General features: G+C 27.4%; 1 protein-coding gene across 9 annotated transcripts in view; it reads left to right on the forward strand.

Annotated features, from left to right (window-relative positions):
• The window catches only part of Ca-alpha1T (Ca[2+]-channel protein alpha[[1]] subunit T), a 208,485-nt gene that overhangs the window by 154,806 nt on the left and 37,943 nt on the right, over positions 1–15,736 (forward strand). For 8 of the 9 annotated variants that reach the window (XM_067051770.1, XM_067051775.1, XM_067051771.1 and 5 more), the window contains 3 exons: positions 2,083–2,286; positions 9,155–9,311; positions 15,500–15,655. In XM_067051770.1, coding sequence (XP_066907871.1) covers positions 2,083–2,286; positions 9,155–9,311; positions 15,500–15,655 — 517 coding nt within the window. Of the gene's footprint in view, positions 1–2,082; positions 2,287–4,220; positions 4,336–9,154; positions 9,312–15,499; positions 15,656–15,736 lie in introns of all 9 variants that reach the window. The other variant, XM_067051774.1, reaches the window with a different exon arrangement.

Consider the following 15,736-nt stretch of genomic DNA (forward strand, 5'->3'; position numbering starts at 1 on the left):
TATATATATATATATTATAATATCCTCTTTTATGAGTAAGTAGTTGTTTTTATATATAAATGATTTTAGTTATGTTTTATTTTATGTATCAACGTTAAATATTGTAGTATTAAACCTAAAAAGGCAAGCTAACCAGTTTTCATCAGTAAAATATGCAGTTACAAAAGATATGATACAAAGCCATGATGGCGGACATGTCCTTTCAAATTTCTGTTGAATCGCAGCCATGTTAAGCAGATTCAAATATTTTAAAAACTGTATTTCAACTTCCCATCATAATCAAAATTACAATACATTTAAGAAAAAATAGAAGTTAAGAATAAGTATTAAAGAAAATTATTCATAAAGGAAATCATAGGAAAAAACTCAAAACCGTAGTGCTAGAATCGATGTTGAAGGAGAATGAGAGAAGGGAGAGGAAGAAAACTTGCTTTTTTGGGATCCGTTGCTTAGGCGGGAGATGGATGACATCGCCTAAAGGCAGGATGTCCTGTAGATCCCTTAGCTACTCTCAGTGGTAGACATCCTGAAAAAAGAAGACATCGAAGAGTCATCAAAGTAGAAAAAGGGACTCTTTGTTTTGGATCGCCTGGTGAGAGGACGTCTCTCGATAGTGGAGGTGTAGAGAATCTTTTGTTAACCCTTAGAAATAGCATTTTGGGAAAGAAGACAAAATGTTTTGTTTACAGTTAGTGAGTGTTTGTTTGTTGAGAAGTATAGAGTAATTGGTTAGTGTTGCTCAAAATATAATTGAAGCAGATTTGTAAAGGTAGCTAATAAATAATTTAATCCAGTGTCATCAGTACCTGAATGTATGTTCTTAACATATTATTTTGCAATCTTAATGCAAAATAGATTCTATTTTTTCTTTTTGTTAATGTATATTCTTTCTTATTTTCATAGCAAATTTATTTATGTGCATAATTAATTTCAAAAAATTTAACATTATTTCTAATATACTTCATTCTATATATTTGCATTAAATGCTCTATTATTATATTATCAAGTATAATAATTATTATATTATTGACTTATTATAATAATAAATAAACCTAAAATATTTTTTGTTTATATTTTACATTATTCAGAAGGTTTAAATTATTATTTTCATCAAAAGGGTATTGATAGTATTAAGTAGTATATAGTATTAATTAATTAGTAATTGATTACTATTTCTTATTTCAGGAAGTTTTTATGTATAAAAATCTTATTCTTTTATTTAAATATTCTATTTCCAACCAAGTTTTGGATGCTTTCAGTGAATGTACAATGAATTATTTTTTAGGAAAAGACAACCACTGTTTTGGAGGGAATGTTTGAATAAAATGATTCAAATTTAGAAGAGTTTTATTTCCAAAGTTTCTGAAATAAGAAGGAAAAAAAAATTATTATAATATTCCATTTTTTGTAATAAAAATTCAACAGTTCTTAAAAAAAAAAAAAATATATGTATATATAATATGGAAGTGGATGGCTCATTAGTAAGGTACTGTGCTACAAACCCCCAAGACACCGGGTTACCTGCTTTGGCAGATAATCATTTTCTGTCTCTCTGTAACCATGAGTTAGCCCTGTGGTTTCGAGAGTCCTCTAGGGTTCAACCAGCCTCATAAAGTGGGTACCTATCATTGAGTAAAAATCAAGCGGTCAAGCGTGACATTAAATCATCTCCTTGCACAATCGTTGGTCTAGTAACATTACTTCCTTCCATAGAACTGCACCCCCTAATATTAACACTTCATGGGTTGTAGCAGTACAGATTTAATTTTTTTTTTATATATATATATTAAATTAGGCTTTTAATCTTCTGGAACCTCATGGTTAAATTATTTATTAATTCTATGTATTGTGATTTTAAACTTTAGGGAAAGTATTACTACTTGATATTGATTGGTCCTGTTTTAAATGTGTTGAATACATTTTTGTGATCTACAAATATTATATTTTCTACTTTCTTTTATCTTTATTTATAAATAATGGTCAAAAGTTTGAAATAATTCTCTGACTAAACTATAATAATACATTTTCTGGCATATTTTTGTATTTTATAATGCAATGCTTTTATTTTTTTTTCAAATACAGTGTTGTCGAACTTGGGCAAACATTTCTTGGTGAAAGGGAAGGAAGCTCTGGTTTGAGTGTTCTTCGTACATTCCGTCTTCTTCGAATACTCAAACTAGTGAGATTTATGCCTAACCTTAGGCGACAACTTTTCGTTATGCTACGGACCATGGATAATGTAGCTGTTTTTTTCTCTCTACTAGTACTTTTCATCTTCATATTCAGGTGAGTCACATAAATATATTAAGCAGATCAACCTCAGAATTATGTAACTGAATATTTATAATTACCCATTATTTCAAGGATTTTGGTAACTTGAATGCACCAAAATTTACCCTTGTGTTAAAGAAACACTAGTTTTTTACTGAAAACATAAAAATAATTTGAAAAAAAATTGAAATTTATAACAATAATTCACCTTTATAATTATTAATGTTTCCTTTAAAAAAATAAAATAATAATCATTAAAACAATGTTATTACTTGTGACATTATTTTTTTATTTATCATTGCATTTCGAGAAAATTTGGTAATTTCCAAATAGACCTATTTTTTACTTTGGTACTGATATATCTAATGTTTCTACTTTAAAGTTGATATATTTTCATTTTTTAATCATTTATTAATTCTGTTTTTTCTAATATCCCTTACTAAACTATTTATTATTATTTTACTTTTTAGAAAAAAATAGCTATTTCAATATGGTTTTGTGAAAGTGTTATGACTTTATTAAGGTTGATCTGTTTGCTAGGCTTGGCAGGGCTTTCAGGCTGCAAGCGTCATTTTCCTGTTTCAACATTCCACTTCCATTTGAATATTTCCTGTCCCTTAGCCCATCGACACACTTACTTTTTCATCCTTCATTACTCGGTGGCACTCTTGTTTTTCTTTTAATGGAATAAAATTTACTTAGATTAGAAGTTTAGTTATTAAAAAATAAATAAAACATCACTAGGCAGAGGTGACAAAATTAATTATTAGCTGCATTTAAAATAAAGTTTAGCCATTATTTTTCATATTGGAAAACAACTCAATTAGGTTTTAAAAGTCATAACTGATATTTACTCACTAATTTTATATCTGTTATAAATACCTATATGAAAAATATATAACTGTATGATATATCATTGAATTAAAAATTCATGTATAATCTATTTTATTAAAGAAATAAACTAATTCATGGACCACTCAGTAAAACAGAGCCAAAATAAACCTAATATAAAATTATGAGTGTTCACCTATGATTAAAATTTAAAGTCAAGATTTGAGTTAATCATTATAATATTGGGTAATAATTGTTTTAAAAAACACTGAATCGTGCCAAACAGTAACTTATTGCTATTAGAATGTTTTTATTTTTATTACTTTTTTTTTTAATATTTTGTTATTGTAATAGAATAATTATCATAATTTGAAGCATTTTGTTTAGTAATTCAATGGCACATTGATCCTTTTGACAGAAAAAATTATATTAAGAACTCACATTTAGTTTGGTAAATTGATTAAGCTTTGATTTCTTAGAAATTGACCTGATCAAAGTAACAACATCACGCTTTCTGTAGCTTTAGTCAGCTGCTGAAGAAATTGTCCTGTCGGTTGCTCCATTAATTTAAAAGCCTATATCGATCTACTTACTCTCACTTCATCAAATTTCTGTTAATTTTATTTCCTTGTGTTTATATATTTTTTTTCATATAAAATAGATAACTGCTTAATGAAGCAATTGCTTCAGGATAAATTTGGTTTTAGCTTGAGCATCTTTGGTAGTACATAGAATGTCGCACTTTGTTCCGTAAGTTAAATTTCCTTATGTTTTTTATAGAAATATTTATTTTAACATAACAGAAAAATCAATTTTTATATAATGAAGCAAAAGTTATGACAACTCTGTACCATACCCTGCGAATCGAAGAAATATTATTTTTATTTAATAATTCTAAACACTTTTAATGTTGCTAAAAAATACATTAAAGTTGAATTGAATGAAGTTAAACTTACCCATAATTCTTCAAAACTTAACTTAGATTATGGTTTGTAAGGTTACTTTTATGATGCACAAGCTCTAAGCAATTTAAACTACAAGGCCTCCGCAGGATTTTCTTTTCTTATCTTTTCTTCTTAATTGTTTTGTTTTTGAGCACGGATAACTCGCTTGTTTAGTATTCTTGGGATGAACCTATTCGGATGCAAGTTTTGCGACAGAAAGGAGGGAAGTGAAACTTGTGACAGAAAGAACTTTGACTCCCTGCTTTGGGCGCTAGTCACTGTTTTTCAGGTATATTTCTCCTTCACCTTTTCCTTCCAACCTTTATTTTTTCATCATTTTTTGCCTATTTTATTTATTTATTTTTTGCTTTGCTATGACCACAAATTTCCTCAGTGTTATTTGGCTGGCTATTGGAAAATATTAAGTAAGGATTCTAAAATAAACAATAAAGACCATATTGAAAATAATGTGGCCGTGTTTAATGTTTAGGACCCAGTATAAGAAATTCCATATTTGTAACTGCATTGTTGACATATTGAGTTAAAGAAATGTAACATTCTAAGCCTAAAAAAAAAAACTTCATTTGATAAAGTTTTAAAAATAAATAAAATGTAAATTAACTAATTAATACATACTAAACTAACTAGTATACAATATATACAACACCAGGAATTTGACTAAATTCATTTTTGTTCTAGAAATCATAATGGAAAAGGAAAAACTTTTTTTCATTTGAAATAATAATCATTTTTCTTAGTATAAAATCAGATTTAATCCTAATATTTTTGAAAACTTGACTCTCTAAACTTTTTCCTTGAAGTTTCTATTAGTAAATAATTTATTTTTTCCTTCAAAAAACAATACAGATCAGTCCTGATAATATAATTCATATTTTATAATGAAATGGAATTATATTTTACTGTTTAACCAAATGATTATAATTTTTTTATGATATACTATGAATAAATCTAAACTCTTGAATTCGTGAGCTCAAAATAAAATCCTTACTGATAAAAGGAATGTAATCTTGTAGGAGTGTAGTATCTATGCTCTATGCCTCTATTTAATGCATATTTTAAATTTTTGTTATTTTATATTATGAAATCAATCCATATTCCTAGCTTCTTTAATTTTTAGTAGATATTTTCAACAAGTTTCTCCATTGAAAAAGTGTATTAGTGTGTATTTCAGTTCTTTCTTTCTTTTTTCCTTTGATAAAGTGGTTTTTAAGCTGGAAGTAAATCAATATTTTTTATACATATATAAGGACAATTTACTTTGGATTAACGGTCTACCAAGCTCACACACTCCTGACCACATAGGCCCTCCTGGAAGCTCTTCTGTCTTTGGCCCTTTTTGGGTTGTTGTGGGACTGATTTATTTATAATATTAATTATTTATTAGCAATGAAATTTATCATATTCTTTTTTTTTTAATTTTAGGTTTGATTCTTTATAAAAGAAATTTAAGTCAAAATTAATTATAAATTCATTACCACATCTGTTGATCTATCCACCTGTTGCCACAGAATTGATTAATTATCAATTTATTATAAAATATCTTGATTGTCCTCTCTTAAAAATGTTGCACAATATTAACATTAGACAACATGATTCTGGTCAACGTTTACTGAAAAGAAAACTTAAAATAATTGAATTGTGTAATTTTACAATGCCCCTACTATTAGCTTGTGAACAGAAACAACTTATTTAACTAGTATCTTTGCATTATAAGTATTGGATTCCCTAAATCTAACAAAAGATCATCCTGCCATCTTTGTTAAGTTATAGCCAGCTTAAATAATAAATCCTCCCTTGCTTAAGCTTTTCAATATTCAATTTCACTCTTGAGGCAATTCCTCAGCAATTAAGGTATAGTATGATTAAATAAACATTTCAATTTTACTTTTTATTTTTACAGTTATCACATGCATATAAACTTTCACAAAGACAGATCTGCTCAAATTTAGACTAGGGGGATGGGAAGTTTAAAACCTATTGCTTAAATATTGCTGAGTTCAATAATGATTGTTGGCTAGAAAGACTAGCATGTTTAGCTATAAAATTTGCAAATTTGAGGTTTGTTAATCTGATCCATTTATAAACTAATAAGAGTTCTGCAATTAAATTTAAAATTAACTTAAACTAAGAATAATGTATAAAAGATTTATGATTATTTAGGTATATAAATTTCTGTTTACTTAAAGGATTTAAGTTTCTTACTCTAACATTATTCTATTTTGTTTTCAGTTATTAAAATGTTTCAAGGTAGACTGATTCACTTTGAATAAAAACATTCATGGCTTAAATAACCAATTAATCCAGTCAATATTAAATGCACTGTTTATAATTGTTTAGTTTTTATGGATTTTCCACATTAGATATATTCAACTCCTCAATATTTTTTTTTCTTGATTTAAGGTTCTGTTTAAAGAGTTATACTAATATGTATGCAGAGAGACAAAATGAATCAATAAGAAAACCATATGTTTTTTACACTTCATTATTTAATTTAAAATTGAATTTTCCAGCACTTCATTGATAAGTTAGAAAATGTTTCCTTTTTTTTCAGCAAATCAAGAAATTCGTTGGTTTACTATCTATAAATTGTAACCATGGTTCAGAAAGGTTCTAACTCCTATAACCATAATTTTGAGAAAGAGCTTTAAAGTTACAATTTCCTATGTAAAAGCTGTCTATAGTTAGAACTATGTCACACTATTAGTTCCTTAATTTTTCACTCCAGTTTTTTGGAAGCTAAAGAGTTGTATTATGAGTTATTTCTAAGGGTAAAGGCAGTTTTGCTAGTTAGAACCTTGTCAAACTAATGAAACAAAATGTGTGCATGACTTGTAATATTATTTGATTTACATAATTTAAATAGTTTTTTCTAAGAAAAGAAACTCATTTTTAAAAATATTAATGTCATATATTTTCTGATTACCCTTATGGCTATTTATATTAATCATTAATAGTAGAATAATTCATCTGGCAATAAATCCTATTTATGATAAAAATAACCAAATTTTATTGAATTACTACTATCAAGTAAACAAGATTCTCTTACATCAAGGAACCAATAATTAAAATTAAAAATTGAAATTATGTTTATTAATTGAAAAAAGTTTTCAAAATTTGGTCTCTTTTTCTTTAGATTTTTAAAAATATTCAAAGGATCAGATTTGCAAAATGCACGTTACTTTTAGTATTGGTCTTTGGGCATGTGCATGTTTTGATTTTATTCCAATATTTTATTACAATCACATTTATTTAATTGCATTTTTGTTATTTAATTTTCCCATTTTCTTTCCTCCCATTATATTGTCTACTCTGCACTAATAAAGAAAATACAATAATCTGAGTAGGATCCCTTTTTCTTTCTTTATTATTTTATTTTGTTTATAATATTGCTATAGATTATTATCTAGAAACATTTTATTATTTTAGTTTCCCAACTTTTGATTGAATTAATGTTAATAATTAACCTGTAGGATTACTTATTTCTTAAATCTCATAAAAAAAAAAAAAAAAAATTAGTCACCTCTGTCGTAAAATTAAGAAGTAAGAAAAAATATATATTTATTGTTAACCCATTTATCCTAACAAAGCTAGTATTTTAATATATTTGACAGTTGCATAAAGAGAAAGCCACTTGGTAGTTAGACCCATTATGCTATTTCATTTAAATATAGGAAGCATAACAAGTATATTAACATTTACAATTGTAGACAACCCAGACAACCTTAAACGACAGGTACATTAGTTTGCAACAAGTCCATACCAAGTCCCTTTTCCTTCTCCACCTAATCAATAGACGAAGACAGCACACTTGCTTAAGTAGAGGAGTAGACAAGTCGCTAATTTACGGTCATTGCTAACCTAATAATAATAAATGTTTTAGAAGGTCCATGATAAGTTTGCTTTTAGTATACTACTTAAAGCAAAAGGCTTTGTTCCAGTTCCAATGTGCAGTGACCATCTGTAGTTGGCTGAATTTAACATTCATATTCTGGTAGTTTATCTAAATGTTGTCCAATGTTCTGGTAATTTTTAATGTTGTCCATTATGAAAGTATTTTGTACCTAATTATTAAGTATAAGCATGGATGCTAAATTCAGTTCCACATTTAATTATATTTTATAATATGCTTATTTTAATGATTATGCTTATAAATATATGAAATTGTTTAATGTACTTAGTTTTTTCTTAATTGATTATATATATTTTTTAATATAATTTTATGAACTTTCTTATCTCTGTTCTCTTTCTTTGTTTGTACATTAACGGTTTCATATCCGTTGATTGCACGTATGTAGATGTTAACCAAATAAATACTGTGGCAAACAGCTTTGCTCAACGCTTGTTATATATTTCATATTTTTTCTTAAATAAACGTTTATCCTCTTAATATTGGCTTATCCAAGCTAAAATGTGCACAAATAAAGCAGGTCTGGATGTATGTTTCAAAGCATTGTAGTTAGTATTTTTTTCCATTTTATTTTCAACTCATCTATTTGTTGGAATATATGTTGGTATATGTATGACTTTCTAAATGTAATTTATAATGGTGAATTGCTAAAATTTGTTTATTTCAGAACTCTGTTGTGTAGAATATGAAGTGAAGAAATTTTAAAATTTTAGTAACATATTCTGTTCTTTTAATTTTATTAGTAATTGTTATATTATTTAAAGTAAGGGGCCTTTTGTTCTAAATATTTACCTTTTATTTCAATTTCCATACCATTTTATCTGATGTAATATTATTATTCTATTGTTCCATTATTGTTAAGAGAATGATATTTTTTAAATTCATTTCCTGAAATGTTCATCCAACCTGCATTACTTTTAGTAAAATTTAGATTTTTTTCCATTTTTTTGCTTCAGCCTTTTCCCTTTTTTTTGATTTTTTATTAATTAAAAATTTAAAAAGTAGATTCAAAGTGTAAATACACTTAAAGTATCGGTTATATGCTTTTTGCACTTATTACTACTCTGGAAACCATCCGAGATAAAATTATTACATTTTGAAACGGAGAGAGAGAAATTGAAAGAAAAGGGATTTGAGGGTGTTTTTGGGGTAGTTACTTGAGGGGGTCGGTGGTTTTCAGCATTCTTGGGATGTATCTGTTTGGTGGTAAGTTCTGTACGCTCGCCGATGGAAGCAGGGAATGCAACTGCCAAGAGATAGTCAGCAAAGCACCCCACTGCATCTGCGACAGAAAACATTTCAACAACATGTTGTGGGCAACAGTCACTGTATTTCAGGTACACAACAAGAAAAAACAAAATACACTTGTACATGATCATTTTTAAAACATTTTTTAGCATGATAAGAAGAACCCTATTCAGTGCAAGTATTCAATATATGTTTCAGTTTAAAATGACCAAAAATCATAATGAATAATACCTGATTTTATTATACAGAAATGTGTACTTTTATAATCTATTTCTTGGTTTTATGCATAAGATCTAAGATATATTTGTTTATTAGGAAATATTTATAAATTTAGACATTAATTTTCAAAACTTAGGCTGAGTTGAATTGATTATTGATTAATATTACTATCAGTAGTAATATTAATGTATTTATTTATAGATATTAACCAATCAGCTGGATGATGATTATTCTCTTTCTTAACCGGACCCCGGGTATTAACCACATATAGAAAAATTGTGGAAATTTCAGATTTTTCTCCAATACTCTTTTATTAAATTTACTTTTATGTTCAATTTCCATTTTCATTTATTATTGTGTTGTTTAATATATTTTAATAACTAATTTTAAATATATTTTTTTGTTTTGTATTTTCTAATTTGCAAATGTTACTCCTAAAACATCTTAATTGATATAAATTAACGATCAAGATTGCCCTTAAAAGCTTTATTTTTGTCTCAAATTGGATATAATACTATATAATCAAACAATTTTTATCCTATACTACCAAAGAACCATCGTTGCTATGGTCTTCATCACATGAAAGGATTTGTCTAGCCAACTGTACTACAATGCGGATTTGCTGTTTCATAGGTTTGCATCATATGGTTGTGAAACAACTTCCTTCCACCATTTTTCCACATTAAGGCTATACTTGAAACTTTAAGGTGTAGACATTAACAAACTGATAATCGTGTTTTCCTTCATATTTAATCATATTATCACTTAAAAGAAAAAAGATTTTCACTTCTCTTAATGAATATTACATGATAATGGTATATCATCAGCGGTATTAATAATTTTTGTTAAGAAACTCAAAAACCTCTAGTAGATTTGGTGGAACCTTCCTGATATTCTCTTTTAACAGCTTTTTGTTGTCAATATCAAATTCACAGAAATTAAATCTTCATAGAGGAAGAACAGCTTGGCTTCAACATAAGAATCATCCAAATCACTGATATTACATGGTTATTGAGGACCAATTTCATTAAGTACATTGAGATTTGCCAGATAGAAAATTTTTAATCTAGAAAGGAAACAAACAATAACTAGAGCTCCCAACACCAATGTTGCAAGTGCTAATTATTCATAAATTATGGGTCTCCTATAGCCATGATCCAGCTAAAGGGTTAAATAATATTCATGGTTCTATTATATTTTTACAATCTTAAATAAATACTGAATTATTTTTAAATTTTTCCATAGATGACCTTGTTTTTTGAAGTTTTTCAACTCGTTTGTTTTGATCATTTCCAGTAACTAAATGATAAGATGTAAAGATCAATACAATTGGTAGTTTCAGTAGTTTTGAGTAAAATTTTAATTTAAAATTGTTAGTTTGTGATCATTTATTTACTTTCCATCATTATTTTTGGAATAGTTGACCTAAATTTTTGTCATCTTATTTCACAATACAATGGCATTGTTATTTGTTAAGTAATCTTGCCCAGTGCAGAAACAGGTTTAATCCATTATCCATTATATATATTTATATATATTGGAGTGCATTGGCCCTGTGATAAGGCATGATGCTACTAACTCCAAAGACCTGGGTTAGAATCTGGTGGGATAGATAATTATTTGCTGTTACACTGTAGTGAGTCAACCCTGTGGGTTCTGGACCCCTCCTTGGGTCCACCCACTCTCATAAAGTGGGTATCCTTAATTGGGTAAAAATCTGATGTTCGAGGGTGATTCTGACCAAATCACCTTGCACAACCATTGGTCTAGTAGCAATACTTTCTTACAAAGTCCTGCACCCTTAACCTTTCATGGGTTTTAGAGGTACAGATTTGTTTTGTTAGTATTTAATATTATAGACAATTAGAGAAAATTTTTTTAATTAATAGGCAAATATTTTTATTATTAAAATAATGCTAACTCTGTGGAAGGCATATTGAATTTAAGGTTTGAACGAAAAATTTCAGAGCCATGAGTAATTTTAGAGAAAATTTTGTATTGTTGGCTAGTTGGTTGTATCAGTTCTGGAATTTTTATTGGCCATTCAAATTATGTAATACAGAAAAAATATTTACATTTATATGTCCAGACATGTATTAATGTTTGGGCAATTGTAATAATTAATTTTAATTTGTCAATGGTGTACAATCCATACATGTATTTACATGGGGATAGTTATCGGAGAGATGGCTATTTAATTTTCTTAATTTCACCCAAAATACATAGAGCTGATTTTAAGTCATTTTAATAAGTGCTTGCTGTTATTATCTGATAAGATTAAATTGTTAATTATAAAAATAGCTCAAAATTTTTTGATACAGACAGGGCTTAGAAAATATGAATGGGCAATTATTGTAGATGGCTTACAGAAATGTAAATAATAAATTTCATGCAACATTTAAACTCAATAAACCTCTTTTAAAAAAAAAAAATCCTAAAAAGGTGTATGGAGTAGGACTAGAACTAAATGTGTTTCTTACTTAGACTATGGGAATTTAGGGAAGTTAAGCAATATCATGCGTTGGTATACTTTCCTCACCTACTAATACTCTGTTTATTTTGAATAACAAAACAAGCTTAGATAAAACATTTGTTTATTTATTTGTTATTTAAATAAATTTTATATTAAAAAATTTGTATAATTAAATATATTCAATTTTAATTTTAAATTATATATTATATATGTCTTATTATTCGCCTAACTTCTTGTCAGTTATATATATATATTAGTATACTCATGCATTAATTTCACCTTCTTTGTTTCTTTTTGTCCTGATGAAGACCTGAAATGTGGGTCTAAACACAGCACAGGCTCTTAATAATTAGGTGTACACTGTAATTTACTTATTTTTCCTGGTCCTAACCCAAACTAACTATCCCTTAACCCTCAGCCTGCACAGGTGGGTCTGATGGACCCACAGCGATATTTATTTGTCTTACATTTTCGTTTTCTGAACTAACTTATTTTGGTTGTATAATCAATTTCCATGTAAAAAAATAAATAATCACTGTAATAAATGGATTATATTGAATGTATGACTTGTTATAAAAAAGTAAACAAATAATTGTAATTGGATCAGACAGACCCATCTGTCATATTACAGTTTAATATAATTTTAATCTTAATATCCATGACATAATTTCTGAACTTTATTATTTGATAAACTGCTTTTGATTTGTGACTTTTGGTCAATGCTCAATGATAAATCATCAAACTCTTCAGGGTCACTTCCAAAAAACAATTGGTTGTGCTTATTTGACCCTGTTTCTCTCTTCCATAGTATATGGTATATACCTATTCTAGTGGAACCTAACATTTTAAAAGTTTTGCTTTTGTAAATTATTGACAATTTAATTTTTTAAATACTGAACTAGACTAAATAAAAAAAAGTGGACAAAATGCCACTCTGCTCTTAGCTTGACAATTCTTACAATATCAGACTCAATAACCAAGGAATATACTTCTCTGTTTTACTTTAATGTAAATGTGTCCAAGGATTTTCATCTCTAATGTTAAAAGATTCCTTTTTATTAAACTTTGTTATATATTTGTGATTGTACGTTAGCACTGGTCTGATCAGTGTTATTGTACCATTTTGTTTTAGTAGTTCTTACTAACTGGTCAGGGTTGGTCAATGTCTTTGAAAATTTTATAAAAATCGTATTTGGTCTGTCGAGATAAGGCCTGACTAAATTGCTTTTTTTTACTAAAATATTAAATGCTACTAAATGCATATTTTGACCAACACATGCTGAAAATATTTTCTCCATCCAAAAAATCTTCAGAATGAACAGATTTTGAATTTTAGAATTATTGATAATTGAATTACTCTACTGTAAATTAACAGTTTTTTTTTTACTATCAATAATAGGGTTGCACTTGTGTCATACTACTTAAATAAGTAATCAATCTTCTCAAAAGACAATTTTAGAAATTCTTGAACTTTGTTTGTAATATTAAATTGATAGCAAACAATATTTAGCAATTTTGCAAATTACAGAGAAATAGGGTTCTTCTTAAGCATCTAATACATGATAAATTTATGAACTAAATATTTTTATTAGTACATTTAGAAAACTAGGAAAGAGTAGATACAGAATTTATAACACTTGAACTGGTGGATATTGTTACATCCAGCATACAGGTAAAACTGTACATATACCTATTTTTGAATTTAATTAACATTAAATTTTACTTTATTAGCACTAATTGTTTAAATATAATAAATCTGTCTCTAGAGGTAGCTGTGTAATCACTTAATATGTTTAGCTTTCCCTGTAGATTATTTTTTAACTGTTTTCATCTTATTCTTTATTCTACATAGACTGTAGAAAAGCACAATATGCTATTAATAACTTATTGTAAATAATTAAGACAAATATCACAGTTTTGCTCCATAGATCTGAAGAATTACTATTTTATTTGTAAACAAAAAATATTTTAAAAAACTATTTTTTAATCATTACTACATATTAAACAATAATTTAAAATCCATCATGATTAAATTAGCCAAATTTACTTTCTTTATATTAAATTATTGTTTATTGGTGGTTGTGTTAAATTGTAAATAACTAGACAATAGCTTGTAATAATTCTGATATATAAATTCCAATGAATTTTCTACTTCATTTTTTATAACTGTAATGACCTTAATAAATATTTATAAAAATTTTCCTTGATGCTATTAGATTTTATTTACCCAAAGAAAAGTTTTCAATCCCTCTAACAATTTATAATATAATATTTTTGGAAGTCATAATGATAAAAATGTATTAGTTTATTTATAGCATTTGTACTTGTGTTTTACAAGATTTGACTGTCGAGAGACAAATTATAATTATTTATTACAAAATAACTTCACTATAAGTAATAATACATGTAATTATATATTTGATCCTTGATGGTATTGACTATTATGAAGAAATGATCAGAGTGGCAGTCAAGAATTACACTAAAACATATTAGAAAACATTTATTAAATTTAGATGCATTGCAGATCTTCATTAGAGCTACAAAGAATCTAATACAATGAAAGTGAAAATTGTAGAAGTAAAAAGAATATAAGAAAAACCAATATTAACATACAAACAAAGTGTCTCCTACAGCTATTATTGGATAAATAATCCCTTATAATTTTTTTTTAATTACCCCCTTCCTGGTCATTTCTGACACAGGGGGATTCCAACCTATTCTAACCATGGTGAGGAATGAAGTTCTAATTTCGTGGGATTACCACAGAAATAAAAGTCAACCCCTAAGACCCGATTTAAACCGGCACCACTGCAGTCATGGGCAGTCGCTTAATTCCATCAGCTACAAACGGCCTGGATTAACAGTATCATGATAATGTATCAATGAACATAACTAAGTGCTCTTCATAATTCTACAATATCTTCACCTTCATGGTATGTAGTTCTTTGTAGCTCCAATTAATGTGGGCCAATAACATCGGTATTAAATAAGTAATATCTACTACATTTCCTTATTATTTTCCAGCATCTTCTCCTTAATTATATTCTTAATTGGTAGTATATTACAGCTCAGTGTGGGTTTGAAATTCGATTTTACCATTTATATTTAAAACAATCCAAAGCATTAATATTTTTTTAAATGTTTTATTGTTCCTTACATAGAGTTAATATGCATATTTCCAACTACTTAAATAGTTATGAATATAAATTTAAACAAGGAATAAATAAAAAGAATCATCAACAAGTATCCTTGCTAAGTAAGTTCGTGGCTACCTCAGTCAATAATCCATTACTTCTGTGGTTGCTTATATCTTTTAATGACGAAAATTGACAGCTTCAACTTTTGTTTTTAATAATAAAGTATTCTTTTTAGTATTATTATCAATATAAATTTTGGGTGCTTCAATATAAACTGCAATATCTAAATCATGTCTTACTTCATATCAATACCATCTTAATTACTTAAGATCTTCTTAATCAATGCTGTTGATAGGTATTTACAATATACACAAATGCCAAAAACACTAGTGATTAAAATAAATTACTTAAAAACTATTTAAACATATTTTAATTGCATTTTATTTAGATACTAACCCAAGAAGATTGGAATGTTGTCCTGTTTAATGGCATGGAAAAAACAAGCCATTGGGCAGCCTTGTACTTTGTAGCTCTGATGACGTTTGGGAATTATGTTCTCTTCAATCTTCTAGTAGCCATTTTGGTTGAAGGTTTCTCATCAGAGGTAAACACTTAATATTAAATAGTTATCTCACTTGATTATATTATTTATGGTTTAGTTAGTTTGGTAAATATATATATTTAT

This window comes from Halyomorpha halys, unplaced genomic scaffold (genome assembly GCF_000696795.3).
Source record: "Halyomorpha halys isolate HHAL.00 unplaced genomic scaffold, Hhal_1.1 Scaffold873.1, whole genome shotgun sequence".
Classification (NCBI taxonomy): domain Eukaryota; kingdom Metazoa; phylum Arthropoda; class Insecta; order Hemiptera; family Pentatomidae; genus Halyomorpha; species Halyomorpha halys.